Genomic DNA, 14,422 nt, shown 5'->3' with positions numbered 1-14,422 from the left:
TGCGGTGAGTGACGGAGACCGAGGACAGCAGATTGCGGAACACGGAAGCGCGTGGCCACAGCGGCCGGCGTCGTGCCGTGCGTCTCGCGAGCGCCTCGTCTGCCATTGTGCATTGTGGCGGCCGGTGCCGCTCTGTTTGTCGCGGCAGAGAGAGTGTCCGTCGTGTATATAGGGCCACCTGCCGCCGCGGGAGCGCTTCTGCTGCACCATGGCTGCTGGGAAGCTGCCGGCGGCGCTGCTGCTAGTGGCACTTCTAGCTTCGAGCCCCGCGCGCGCCATCGTGGCCGGCGCGGCAGCCAACGACTCCGCGAGCGAACCCCCGGCTGCCGAGGACCAACTGCAGCAGCTCCCCTCCTCACACAGGAGCGCTTCCGCCTTCCCAGGTACGTGGCATTTCAGTAGACTGGTCCGAGTGTGGAACAACGAAGTGTTCTGTTGGCAAGATTCTAATGAACACATTCAGAGATGTTCAATAAGCAATGCAACTCTTTTTCCTGAAAGCAGGTTGGGTTAATTCAATATACCATACTATTCCCCACTCTTTTGTTACAAAACCCTGATTCTCAACATAATCTCCGTTCAACGCGACGGCCTTACGCCACCTTACTTAAGGGGACCGGGTTCGATTCCCACAAAGAGAATTAAACTCCTGAATCAAGCACATGAGACAAGACAAGTACTTCACAGAAAACGCAGCACAGTCCCTGGCTATGAGCACATTACCTATTGACACCTCAAAGAATGCCCTGTCTGCTTTTTAGTTACCATTGCAACCCTTTACACCACTGTCCTCGCTACATGTTACTATACTGAACTGTGGGAAACGTTCAAAATCCTATTTTTCCTCAAACAGAGCAAACCCCTATTGATGGCTCCTCCTACAGCTCCATCTGTCACACCTCAGAGTTCAGCAAGGTCTTCGAAACTTGTCTGATACATTCATCAACACCTGAACCAACACCACCTCCTTCCCATTAACCAGTGTGGTTTTCATCCCACCTTCTCCTCTGATGACCAGATCCTGCACATCACCCATCTCCTATCCTACCAGATCAACAGCCATAAATCTGTTATTTTTGTCTCCCTCGACATTGAGTATGCCTACGACCATGTATGGCATTCCGGACTCCTTTTCGAAGACCCAACTTACACACTTCCAATTAATTATGTGAATCTTATTAGATTGTTTCCCTCTAATCACCCATCCACTGTCACAGTTAACAACAACTCCCCCACCTTCGCCGGCCGGAGTGGCTGTGCGGTTCTAGGCGCTACAGTCTGGAGCCGAGCGACCGCTACGGTCGCAGGTTCGAATCCTGCCTCGGGCATGGATGTGTGTGATGTCCTTAGGTTAGTTAGGTTTAAGTAGTTCTAAGTTCTAGGCGACTGATGACCTCAGAAGTTAAGTCGCATAGTGCTCAGAGCCATTTCCCCCACCTTCCTTCCCACTGTAGGCGTGCCCCAAGGCTCCATCCTCTCTCCTTTCCTCTCCTCTCCTCCCTTTTACGTAGCTGATATCCCCAAACCACCTCCACCAGTCCACCTCCTTCAGTACGCTGATGATACCGCTTTCGTCGCCTTCTATCCTGCATTCCAGAAATCCCTCCGAATCCGCCTAAGTCATTTTACCTCCTGATTAACCAATGGCTTCTCCAGTCTAATTTTCAACATTCGTCCGTAGCACCACAACTCAAATGCTTCGATTTTCTTCTGTCCCGGTTTTCCCACAGTCTATGTTTCACTACCATACAATGCTCTGGTCCAAAAGTACATTCTCAGAAATTTCTTCCTCAAATTAAGGCCTATGTTTGATACCAATAGACTTCTCTTGGTCAGGAATTCCCTTTTTGGCAGTGCTAGTTTGCTTTTGATGTCCTCCTTGCTCCAACCATCATGGGCGATTTTGCTGCTTACGTAGGAGAATACCTTAACTTCATCTACTTCGTGTCCACCCCCGGTACCTGAGTGGTCAGCGCAACAGAATGTCAATCCTAAGGGCCCGGTTTCGATTCCAGGCTGGGTCGGAGATTTTCTCCGCTCAGAAACTAGGTGTTGTGTTGTCCTAATCATAATCATTTCATCCCCATCGACGTGCAAGTCGGCGAAGTGGCGTCAAATCGAAAGACTTGCACCCGGCGAACGGTCCACCCGACGGGAGGCCCTAGTCACACGACATTTACATTTACTGGAAGGGCCAGTATACCGGAATGGTACCACTGTGCTGGTCGACGTCGGAGCCAAAGTCTTACCGCATCAATAACCTTCCCATCAGCCACGTACTGACTCCCGGGGCCGGCCAGTGTGGCCGAGAGGTTCTAGGCGCTACAGTCTGGAGCCGCGCGACCGCTACTGTTGCAGGTTTGAATCCTGCCTCGGGCATGGGTGTGTGTGATGTCCTTAGGTTAGTTAGGTTTAAGTAGTTCTAAGTTCTAGGGGACTGATGACCTCACCAGTTAAGTCCCATAGTGCTCAGAGCCATTTCAACCATTTGACTCCCGTGGAGTGCATTCTTCATTGGAGCAAAGAGCTGGAATTTAGAAGGTGTGAGATACGAACTGTAGGGAGTGTGATGAAGAACGGTGCAGTGAAATTTTGTGAGCTCTGACTCGTGTGAGGCCTTGCGTTGTCATAGAGAAGAAGGATCCTTTATTGTATGATTATATGGTAGCGGAACAAACACTGGTTGCAGTTACTTCTGTAAAATATCTGGGAGTATGCGTACGGAACGATTTGAAGTGGAATAATCATATAAAATTAATTGTTGGTTAGGCGGGTGCCAGGTTGAGATTCATAGGGAGAGTCCTTAGAAATGTAGGAGTTAGCTTACAAAACACTCGTTCGACCTATACTTGAGTATTACCCATCAGTGTGGGATCCGTACCAGGTCGGGTTGACGGAGGAGATAGAGAAGATCCAAAGAAGAGCGGCGCGTTTCGTCGCAGGGTTATTTGGTAAGCGTGATAGCGTTACAGAGATGTTTAGCAAACTCAAGTGGCAGACTCTGCAAGAGAGGCGCTCTGCATCGCGGTGTAGCTTGCTGTCCAGGTTTCGAGAGGGTGCGATTCTGGATGAGGTATCGAATATATTGCTTCCCCCTACTTATACCTCCCGAGGAGATCACGAGTGTAAAGTTAGAGAGATTGGAGCGCGCACGGAGGCTTTCCGGCAGCCGTTCTTCCTGCGACTGTAACAGGAAAGGGAGGTAATGACAGTGGTACGTTAAGTGCCCTCCGCCACACACCGTTGGGTGGCTTGCGGATTATAAATGTAGTTGTAGATGTAGATGTAGAAGGAAAATTTCGTTTGCATTTTTTGGCGGTGAACACGTTGAAGTCGTTTCTTCAATTTCCTGAAGGAGTCACAATATACTTCAGAGATAATTGTTGCAACTTGAGGGAGGACATCAAACAGAATAGCCGCTTCAGAGTCCTAGAAGAGAATCGCCACGACTTTACCGGCTAAGGATGCGGCTTTGAACTTTTTTTTCCGAAGAGACGTCATGCAGCCTCACTCCATGGATTGCCGTTTTCTTTACGTTTCGAAGTTATGAAACCATGTTTCATTCCCCACCAACTCACCGTGCTTTTGTTTACCGCCAGGCCTCCGTAGATATTCTGCAAGCGCCCATGAATATCTGCGCACCTCGAGCTATCGAAAGCACGGTCAAGTCGGATATAAGGCGAAATTTGTAACTGAACTGAGGATTTCGTGGAATACACGTAATGTTCCCTTGGATGGAAAATCATCGACACGTGTAACAGTAACTTCAGTTGTGTTCCAGAGATGTGTGTAGGGACCAGTACGGTTCATATTGCATATTACTGACCTTAAAGACAATATTAATGCTATCCTCAGACTTCTCACAGATTGCGCAGTTATTTATAATAGTCTCAGCGCGGAAGCGCTGTAACAAATATGCCTGAAAAGGCTGCGTGTAGAATCGCAGTTTGTAGGGGTCTTGGTACTCAGCTTCTGAGCAAGGAAGACGAAGCAAAAAGTTTTTGGTTTGGCCCGGACCAGCGGCCATTTCTACAGCCGTTCGAACATTTGTTTTACTGTAGCTGTATTACAGTATTTTAAGCAAGGTTTGAACGACCAACCGGAGCTGGCACCCATGTAAATGGTGCGAATTGATTAATTTCTTTTGCTGTGTTCAGCTAACAGCACTATGTGTATGTACATTGTTCTCATTTTGAGTGCAAAAACAGTCACTCTCGTTCGGATTTTACATGCGATAACAGTCGCCCTTAAATAACTACGGATTGGGGTGAGACTGAGAGTTCATATTTGGTCCAACTGTGTATCGGACTTTGGTCTAAGATAACTCATAACTGTTTAAAAAAATCTCGCTTAGTTTGGATTTTACGTGCATAAAACGCATTTTTCTGAGAGGTTTTTGAAGCGTGCAACTTCTATACTTTAAACTTGTACGAACCAGTTCAAATTTTGTACGAAGGAAGAGAAATAGATAAAGTAACAACGAATTTTTTTATCCTATAATCTTTATCCGTTGTCGACACATTATTGTTTACATTCGAGTTAAATGCACCATGTAGAATTCGTTCTTACGTGAATTCAGTGGACGGAAACGTTTAAAGCGAACCAAATAAATAAAATATGGTAAAATTCAAAACTCGCGAGAGGCCATAGATTTCGAGCTATTCAAGATAAACGTGCAAAAGTGACAAGTGACCTTCAAACGCACCTCCACTCCCACCTTCAGTCCCCACCGGTCAGGATTTCTAGTATGTTGTTCACGGCACTCCCTCCAATGACTGTACTAATATTTGCGACTGCGCGAATTATTTCCCACGTTCGACCTGTTTAGTCTTCATTGTCTGCTTTTATTATGTCACCGGCATAGTCGAGCACTTAGAAAATGTAAAATTGACGTTTGTGTAAATTGTATCTAAAAATTCTGCCAATTTTAACAGCATAATATAAACAATTACTTAATTTTATTTGGAAGACCTTCTGACTACGAAATTACTGCGCTTGCAAGGGTTAAGTCTCGAGCGAACTGGCAACGTAATTAGTTTTAGCATAACGTTTACAAAAGTGGTTCTTTCATTCATTACACTCACTGGCACATTAAAATTAATAATGTTAACGAAGCAGCCAACTATACTGGTGGCTTAATAGCTCAATCAATAAAGACCAAAAGGATCGAATAACGGGAATAGTTTCTGCAGCCGAAAATTTTTGTACAGTTGTAGCAGGGAGTGCCGCGAACAACGTAGTAGAAATCCTGACTGGTGGGGGTTGAATGTGGGGTAGAAATAAGTTTGAAGGTCACTTTTGCACGTGTTTCCTGAATTACCCGGAAACGTTGGCCTCTAGCGGAAAAGTATCCTAGTACAAAAGTTAACAACGTCAAATTTCCTCCAAAAGGTCCTCTTCATTTTTTCTGAAGAACTGAGAGTTTGTGCGTAGCGAGTGACAGAATATGAGGATCTCGCACGTGGTTCATGAAGGCCAGCTGCAACGTTGCGGTTGCATGAAACGACAGCGGTAGTGGAAGCTGAATAATCCTGTATAAATTCGTAGTCTTCTACACCCGATGTCAGCTTCATTAAAATTACATTAGCTGAACTGCCCATCATCATCAAGTATAAAATACTAGAATATTAAAACTAGTGAAGTTTAACTGTGTTGCGGTTCTAGGCGCTACAGTCTGGACCCACGCGACCGCTACGGTCGCAGGTTCGAATCCTGCCTCGGGCATGGATATGTGTGATGTCCTTAGGTTAGTTAGGTTTAATTAGTTCTAAGTTCTAGGGGACTGATGGCCTCAGAAGTTAAGTCCCATAGTGCTCAGAGCCATTTGAACCATTTTTAACCGTGTTGCAGCATGTTAAACGAGCCAGAAGTGCGTGAGTTGTTCTGTTAGAACCTACTGTCAAATAGAGAACCAGACTGCAGTGACTTTTCAATTCGGAGCACAAGTGACGAATCTTTCCCATTAAAATGCACAATTCAGGGTGGTTATTAATTTGCGGGACCATGACTAACGGTGAATATTAACCACAACATGTAGGATAATCTCTGTGGGTCCCATTCACCTTCGTCTGTTTCATTGCTATAGAATGAACAATAATTCGAACAGCGTTCTAGCTGTGCATAGTTGCATCGATTTCTGCGTGCTGGTTCCAACCAGAGCTCACTACCGTCAGATAATGCATGAAATTTATCTTCTGTTGTAACCACAGTGGTAGGCGTTGCTACCTCCTCTTGGTCGAATTCATTAATTCACTCCGGGCGTTAACATTTTCACCTACTTTTCACGCCCAATATACAGGGAGATATTCTGCACAAGATCTTGGAAGATTTGTTTTAAAATTACTGAACTGGCTCGAAAAAAGAGTACACATCAGTGGGCCTTATTTTAACCGTCTTGGACATGTAGATGACTGATTTGTATGCCTCGTCGCGGGACTTCAGTAGAGAGTGTTAGATCTGTATATACAAGGCGATATAGCTAAGCTGTTCACCTCAGAATATTTCTGCAATCGCTTAAGATAAGCGTAATTTTGTTTTCAACCAGTTGAGATGTGAGAAACTCCTCTCTAAACGACGTATCATCTTTTTTCATAGCCGTATTTATTAAGGAGATGTCGGTATCAATATCACATTTTCAAGTGGAACTTAGATAATTTCTGCTGCTAGTTTCGCTATTCGGAAAGAGACGAATTCAACAGCGCTTCACTCTTTAAAAACCGGTTGCTAGTTTCATAGTAAGTACACCATTTAAAACATGGGATTTAATTATTTTTATGATGAAACCGATTGCCAGCTTATGCAGAAGTTCGTCATTTCATACCTAAATAAGGAAATACGTCACGACGGATAAGGAGGAAACAGAGTGCCCCTCCACCCTGATACCGGCATAAAAGGTACACAGAGAAAATTGAGCTGTCTGTATCGTTCACGTGTGTCGATTGCTGGTTAATTTGAAAAAAAAAATAAAATAAAATAAGAGAAACTAGACATGCTACTCCTTTATGGAGGACGCAAACGAAACGCCAAGAGAACAGTTGAGTTGTACGCAAAAAGACATCCCGACAGATGGTGTCAATTCATCGAACGTTCTGGAAATTGTTATTGGAAGAGCACTGGAACACAATGTTGAGGCTAAGGAGAAAGCCTGTAACGAGCGGAGCGAAGAAAATAGTCGTTACGGCAGTTATTGCTCATACCATATGCTAGCTCCAGAGAATCGGCGAGTGATTCTGGACAAAATCAGGCCATCGTTGTTGCATTTTGCACTTAGACTGCTTCTGTCCGTGTCACGGGTCACTTCACCAGGGGCTTAACCATCGTAACTACAGAAGATGCACGAAATTCTGTCGCTCGGTTCTGATATGACATCAGGACAATAGGTTCTTTCTGTTTAGCGACGAAAATCATGGAAAGCTAAATATAAGAAATATGCGTTAATGGGCTGCTAAGAATCCACACTAGCTGAGGAGTTTGAACACCACAGCCAGTGTATTCTGAATGTTTGGCACAGGGTTGTTGGAGACTACGCAACTGGTCATTACTTCTTTGGAGAAACTTTAGTGGCTAAAAGAGAGGCACAATTTTTTTTACCGAAGTGCTACCGGCTATCCTAGAGGAAGTACTACTTGAAATACTTGATGTACGTGGTTGTGGTACCAGTTCGATGGGTGAAGGGTGCCCGGCTCACTACTCGCTTGTGGCTGGCAAAGAGCTCACCCAGCCCTTTCTTGGTCTCTGAATAGGACATAAAGGCAAAATAAGTTCGCCTACACGGTCGCCTCACTTGACTCCAGTCGACTTTTATTCTGGGGTAAACTCAAAGTTGAAGTCTCTTCAGAAGTTCTGACGATCCAAGAAGATTTAAAACGTCGCCTCGTTGCAGCATGTGCAATGACATGGAAAGAATCTCTTCGAGCGGTCCAGAAGTCCTTGCACCAGAGGAGGGACAAATCGCTTATATCGACCGTCATGGCCTACTTTTTAATGTCTGAGTACGCAATCTACTTCCCAGGTTTTTGAATAACAGGACTGCTGAGAGGCCAACGAACTACCGGAAAGGGAGAGAGTCTAAGGTGTTACAACTGTCTCAGAATGTTGTTAGAGCTATGCTGTCACCCAGGAAGCAACAGCGAGCTTTCCGGCAGCACGGCGATAATGCAGCGGCAATCGAGGAACGCCAAACTGCCCCCGAGGATGTCTGAACGTATTTGATTACTAGCTGACAAACCCAGCGTTGCTCGGGGATTCATGATGCCAGTTTTCCATTAGGAACGAAAACAAAAAGTGAACAGTGCTTGTAGTGAAGCATCGAAAAAAATTCTTTGCAATGTATTCGTGAAGACACCTTTCAAATTGTGAAACGGTCATACAAGAAATATGCGTTAGGTATAAACGCATAAGTACAGTAACCATATTAAGGAACACGATCCCGGGCAGTTCCTGTATATTGCGTGCAGCTGCCTCGCGTGTCTACAACGCGATTTTATAAACGTCTCTATGGCAACGCCCCTTCGTAGCTCTATAGATGGCTATCGTTTTCGCATAGAGCCATTCACGCTTCGCAGTTAAAACCTGTGAAAAATCCTGTCAGATGTCAAGGATTTCCTTAAATTAACTCGACTGTAGTAGTGTGCGTATGTATACATGTATGCATGTCTGTATGTATGTGTGTCCAACAGTAATAAATTAAAACGTCATGCCTGGTGCAGCAGTTTTACTGCGTGAACAGTGAAAATATATTTAGCAATATTTCTTTCCTTTCATCATTTTGTAGAGGATGTCAAAGATAAAAAGTCTCGTAAATGTTTGAAATTATGTGTGAAGTTTGTTGCAAGCCACTAAGTTCTCTCATTCTCTAATATGGCATGAATACAGTCCGTGGTATATATGAATACCGTCTGCAAATATTTTTCCGAATGGAGTTAGTGGTAAAGAAGTAATAAATTAAAACGTCATGCCTGATAGAACAGTTTTGCTGTATAACCAGCGAGTATGTAGTAAGCGATAATTTTGTTTTTCCTTTCATCGTCACATTTCCGCCAGCTTAGCTGGGTGGTAACGTGCTCGCCTCACATGCAAACGGCCCGGGTTCGATTTCCGATCGGGTTGGAGATTTTCTCCGCTCGGGGACTGGGTTTTGTGTTGTCTCCATCATCATTTCATCCTCATCACCGGCGCCCAAGTCCCCCAATGTCGCGTCGACTCAAATAAGACTTGCACTTGGCGGCCGACCTTCCCCAGATGGGGCTGTAACCTCCCCCTCACTTATCGACCTTAATGACAGTGAAAAATTAAACCGCGTGTACCTAATGGAAATTTGGGAAAAGCAATCGTCACCGAAGTTAATCTGTCAGTAAAGAGGGAGGAAAGGGATACATCTAAATGAAAGGAAAAATGCAAATGAAATTGGTGGAAATGAATTTTGAGAAAAGGGTAAATTTAATAAAGAGAGTAAATGTGCGGTCGTTACGTTAACAATTAATTGATGTTAATTATATATTTGAGATTTGGAGAAATTACGGTCGCCAGTCCTATGGACAACTACTATAATGACTGAAAATGAAAGATTAATGCACATATAATTAGCACTAAAAGCGTGGCAACTGAAGGTTGACACGTGTTGTGTGAAAACTGAATGTTTTTCAGAAGTAATAAATTTCGCTACACTCTGACTTAATTTAGCAAAAGAATTAATAAAACCGGAAAATTGAAAGTTAATTTAGTGATTGAATTTAATAGAGAACTTTGCTTCTGAAGCACTACGAAATTCAATAAAATAAGGTTAGTCTTGGGCTACCTCAACAACCATTTCAAAAGCTACTTGAATCTACGCAATTTAGAAATAAGAGATTTAACTTTGAACTTGAATTAAATGATTCTGAACAATTAACAATAGTAAAATTTAGTACGTTCAAAGCAGAGCTGCAGTCACAGGTAAGCTAAAATATGGTAACAAAACTCGCACTCTTAATTTGTGCTTGTGTAATCTAAATATTGTAGCCAGCTATGAATACCATAACTCAACTTTGAAATTAAAGCAGTGAAATCGAATGATATTACTTTAATGCTGGCATTTGAATTTCAACGACACTAGGGTTCATTCCGGAAAAGGAAGGGACCCTGCATGGTAATGCAATTGGAACAATGAACAACAAAGGTTCATGCTAAGTTGCTGTATTTTCACTAAAATAATGGAATAGTTTGAAAAGCTGAGGTCTGCCATACAGTTCTAAAACTTTACGTGCTTTCAGTCTTCCTTGTTGGTTGATTGAAGGTTTGAAGTCGTCGATGGAGGAGGTGGCGACAATCACTCATTGTCGGCCGTAGCTGTTGCAGAAGCTGGATGTTGGCGCGACTTCTTCTCGACATGGTCACCAGGCGAAACGGGCTCTTGATGTGCGCCAGCTAATGCTTCCCGTCCGCGACACCGTGTCAGAAACTGTCATAGCAAGTCGAGCGCAATTACATGCTGCCAAACCCCGAAAGCGCGGCAACTCGCGGGAGCGTCACACAACACACCTCCTCCACCGCCCTACTCCAGCCAGACTCCCCTTCTGCCCGCGCTCCACGCGACAGAGTTAACACTACCAAAGATCCTAAACACTTTGGTTCTCCACACGACCTATCGATGTAATCGCTCGATAGCATAGCTTTCCCTAGGCAAGACCCAGCGTAAAAATACAAATATTTACAAAGCAAACCAATTATACATCGACATATATATACACTCCTGGAAATTGAAATAAGAACACCGTGAATTCATTGTCCAGGGAGGGGAAACTTTATTGACACATTCCTGGGGTCAGATACATCACATGATCACACTGACAGAACCACAGGCATATAGACACAGGCAACAGAGCATGCACAATGTCGGCACTAGTACAGTGTATATCCACCTTTCGCAGCAATGCAGGCTGCTGTTCCCCCATGGAGACGATCGTAGAGATGCTGGATGTAGTCCTGTGGAACGGCTTGCCATGCCATTTCCACCTGGCGCCTCAGTTGGACCAGCGTTCGTGCTGGACGTGCAGACCGCGTGAGACGACGCTTCATCCAGTCCCAAACATGCTCAATGGGGGACAGATCCGGAGATCTTGCTGGCCAGGGTAGTTGACTTACACCTTCTAGAGCACGTTGGGTGGCACGGGATACACTCCTGGAAATTGAAATAAGAACACCGTGAATTCATTGTCCAGGGAGGGGAAACTTTATTGACACATTCCTGGGGTCAGATACATCACATGATCACACTGACAGAACCACAGGCACATAGACACAGGCAACAGAGCATGCACAATGTCGGCACTAGTACAGTGTATATCCACCTTTCGCAGCAATGCTGTTCCCCCATGGAGACGATCGTAGAGATGCTGGATGTAGTCCTGTGGAACGGCTTGCCATGCCATTTCCACCTGGCGCCTCAGTTGGACCAGCGTTCGTGCTGGACGTGCAGACCGCGTGAGACGACGCTTCATCCAGTCCCAAACATGCTCAATGGGGGACAGATCCGGAGATCTTGCTGGCCAGGGTAGTTGACTTACACCTTCTAGAGCACGTTGGGTGGCACGGGATACATGCGGACGTGCATTGTCCTGTTGGAACAGCAAGTTCCCTTGCCGGTCTAGGAATGGTAGAACGATGGGTTCGATGACGGTTTGGATGTACCGTGCACTATTCAGTGTCCTCTCGACGATCACCAGTGGTGTACGGCCAGTGTAGGAGATCGCTCCCCACACCATGATGCCGGGTGTTGGCCCTGTGTGCCTCGGTCGTATGCAGTCCTGATTGTGGCGCTCACCTGCAAGGCGCCAAACACGCATGTGACCATCATTGGCACCAAGGCAGAAGCGACTCTCATCGCTGAAGACGACACGTCTCCATTCGTCCCTCCATTCACGCCTGTCGCGACACCACTGGAGGCGGGCTGCACGATGTTGGGGCGTGAGCGGAAGACGGCCTAACGGTGTGCGGGACCGTAGCCCAGCTTCATGGAGACGGTTGCGAATGGTCCTCGCCGATACCCCAGGAGCAACAGTGTCCCTAATTTGCTGGGAAGTGGCGGTGCGGTCCCCTACGGCACTGCGTAGGATCCTACGGTCTTGGCGTGCATCCGTGCGTCGCTGCGGTTCGGTCCCAGGTCGACGGGCACGTGCACCTTCCGCCGCCCACTGGCGACAACATCGATGTACTGTGGAGACCTCACGCCCCACGTGTTGAGCAATTCGGCGGTACGTCCACCCGGCCTTCCGCATGCCCACTATACGCCCTCGCTCAAAGTCCGTCAACTGCACATACGGTTCACGTCCACGCTGTCGCGGCATGCTACCAGTGTTAAAGACTGCGATGGAGCTCCGTATGCCACGGCAAACTGGCTGACACTGACGGCGGCGGTGCACAAATGCTGCGCAGCTAGCGCCATTCGACGGCCAACACCGCGGTTGCTGGTGTGTCCGCTGTGCCGTGCGTGTGATCATTGCTTGTACAGCCCTCTCGCAGTGTCCGGAGCAAGTATGGTGGGTCTGACACACCGGTGTCAATGTGTTCTTTTTTCCATTTCCAGGAGTATATATATATATATATATATATATATATATATATATATAAAGACACAGAAATGTCATATCTTCAGGTAACAAATAAAGGAAAAGAATTTATAATACAATAGATGGAAATAGGAGGATATGCATTTCCGGCGTTACAGGGCCTCCCGACCAACGATGCCATACGCGCATTTCATTTCATCATTTCGTGAAGGGTGTCAACGAGAAAAAGTCTCGTAAATGTTTGAAATTGTGCGTGAAGTTTGTTGGGAGTCATTAGGTGCTCTTATTCTCCAATATTTCATGAATATAGCCTGACTATCCGCGCGCCGTGAACTACGTTCTTTTCACCTCCAGCTCCATTCTTTTGAGAGGTTGGTGAGGTAGGTGGAACTTACCCCCACAAGAGTTCTTTTCCGACAGTTAGCAATATGCGTACCTAATTTAGTTGAAATCGATCCAGTGGTTTATGAGATGTAGAACATACATACATACACTTTTATATCCACTTTTACAATATTTGTGAAACGGGACAAACATTTATACGGCACTAATTGTAATTTTTGCAGTTGCACTACAAGTCATCCCCATGATACAGATACACAATTATTTCGCAAGAAGAAAGCAATGGTGAACCACCTCCACTAGGGCCCTGCCCAGCACAGCAGCTGTCCCAAACGCACACTGCTCGAAGTGTTCTTCTTAAGGGGCAGCCGCAACTGTACAAGTCCATTTTGAAAAATGAAGAAACTACAGGACAGTCGCTTAGTCCACAATCTTTTATTGTGTACACGACTAGTTCCGGAACACTTTTCTACACCAGGTGATGGAACTTTAAGTGTTCCGAAACCGAGTGTAAACAATAATAGATTGTGGGTTAAGCAGTTGTCCTACAGTTCCTTCATTTTTCAAAACGTACACTATTTGAATATGGACCTGGCTCTGACTATACTCGATGTACTGATGTTACAGCATCTGGCGGTTATGGGGCGTATGGCAGCGGCGGGCTGGAACACGGCGGCTCCTTCGTCAGTGGCCCGGGAACAGGTGTGAGCTACGGTGGCGCCGGTCTGGTCGGCGGCTCCTATGGCTCGTATGGTGTTGAGGGCGGAGGCAGCGTGCATGGGGGCTTTGACCACCAGCCCCTGCCGCTGCCGCATCCTCATGTCCCGAGCCATCACCCCCACTACCCGGTAAGCGACACTTCAACTAGTTTAGTCCTTGCTCCTCTCAGATACTCTACTATACATGTGTGTTTGTTGATACATTAGGAGATACATTTATGAGCTTCAAACATTATGGCTATGGCCCATCGCGAGACTGAATACTGCCTCGAGCACATGATGCGGTAAGGAAACTATACAAACAGAGCAGAAACCAGTGGAGAACCATTCTAGCGATGATACGGGCCACAAACCAGATATCCACTGACGTATTAGACTTCGACAAATGGCAGACCGTTATGGTCCGGCATCTGGAAACGGGCACTTCGGAAACGGAAAAGCTGGTCGACTGTTCACGTGCTACGGTAGACAGCACCTATAGAAAGAGGCTGAAAGATGGTGAAACCACGAATAGATGACAGGTTGTTGGATGTCCACGCTTCATTGCAGAACGTGGAGGTCGGACCATGCCTGCTCTGTAATGCAGGAGAGGCGGCGATCTGTGTCATATCTGACGAGAGAGTATTATGCTCAATCCAACGACTTCGTCAGCTGTGGTTGCAGTGGATACGGGGTCATCGAGACTGGACTGTGTTCAGACGATTGACTCTTGTTATACCAGGTCAATGGTCGTATCTTGAGACGCCGTTATCCTGGCGAATGGCTGCTCGAAACGTGGAAAGCGCCCCAGATGCAGTCTGGTGGAGGCAGTATTAT

General features: G+C 46.0%; 1 protein-coding gene across 1 annotated transcript in view; it reads left to right on the top strand.

Moving 5' to 3' along the window:
* The first annotated feature begins 208 nt into the window (after nt 1-208).
* The window catches only part of LOC126474382 (uncharacterized), a 74,245-nt gene continuing 60,031 nt past the window's right edge, over nt 209-14,422 (top strand). Inside the window, exons 1-2 of the mRNA XM_050101850.1 lie at nt 209-383; nt 13,515-13,735. Of these exons, the coding sequence (XP_049957807.1) occupies nt 209-383; nt 13,515-13,735 (396 nt within the window). The remainder of the gene's footprint in view (nt 384-13,514; nt 13,736-14,422) is intronic.

The sequence above is a fragment of the Schistocerca serialis genome, chromosome 4 (genome assembly GCF_023864345.2).
Source record: "Schistocerca serialis cubense isolate TAMUIC-IGC-003099 chromosome 4, iqSchSeri2.2, whole genome shotgun sequence".
Taxonomy (NCBI): Eukaryota; Metazoa; Arthropoda; class Insecta; order Orthoptera; family Acrididae; genus Schistocerca; species Schistocerca serialis.
Note: the sequence above shows the minus strand (reverse complement) of the source record. Positions and strands in the feature narration are given on the sequence as shown.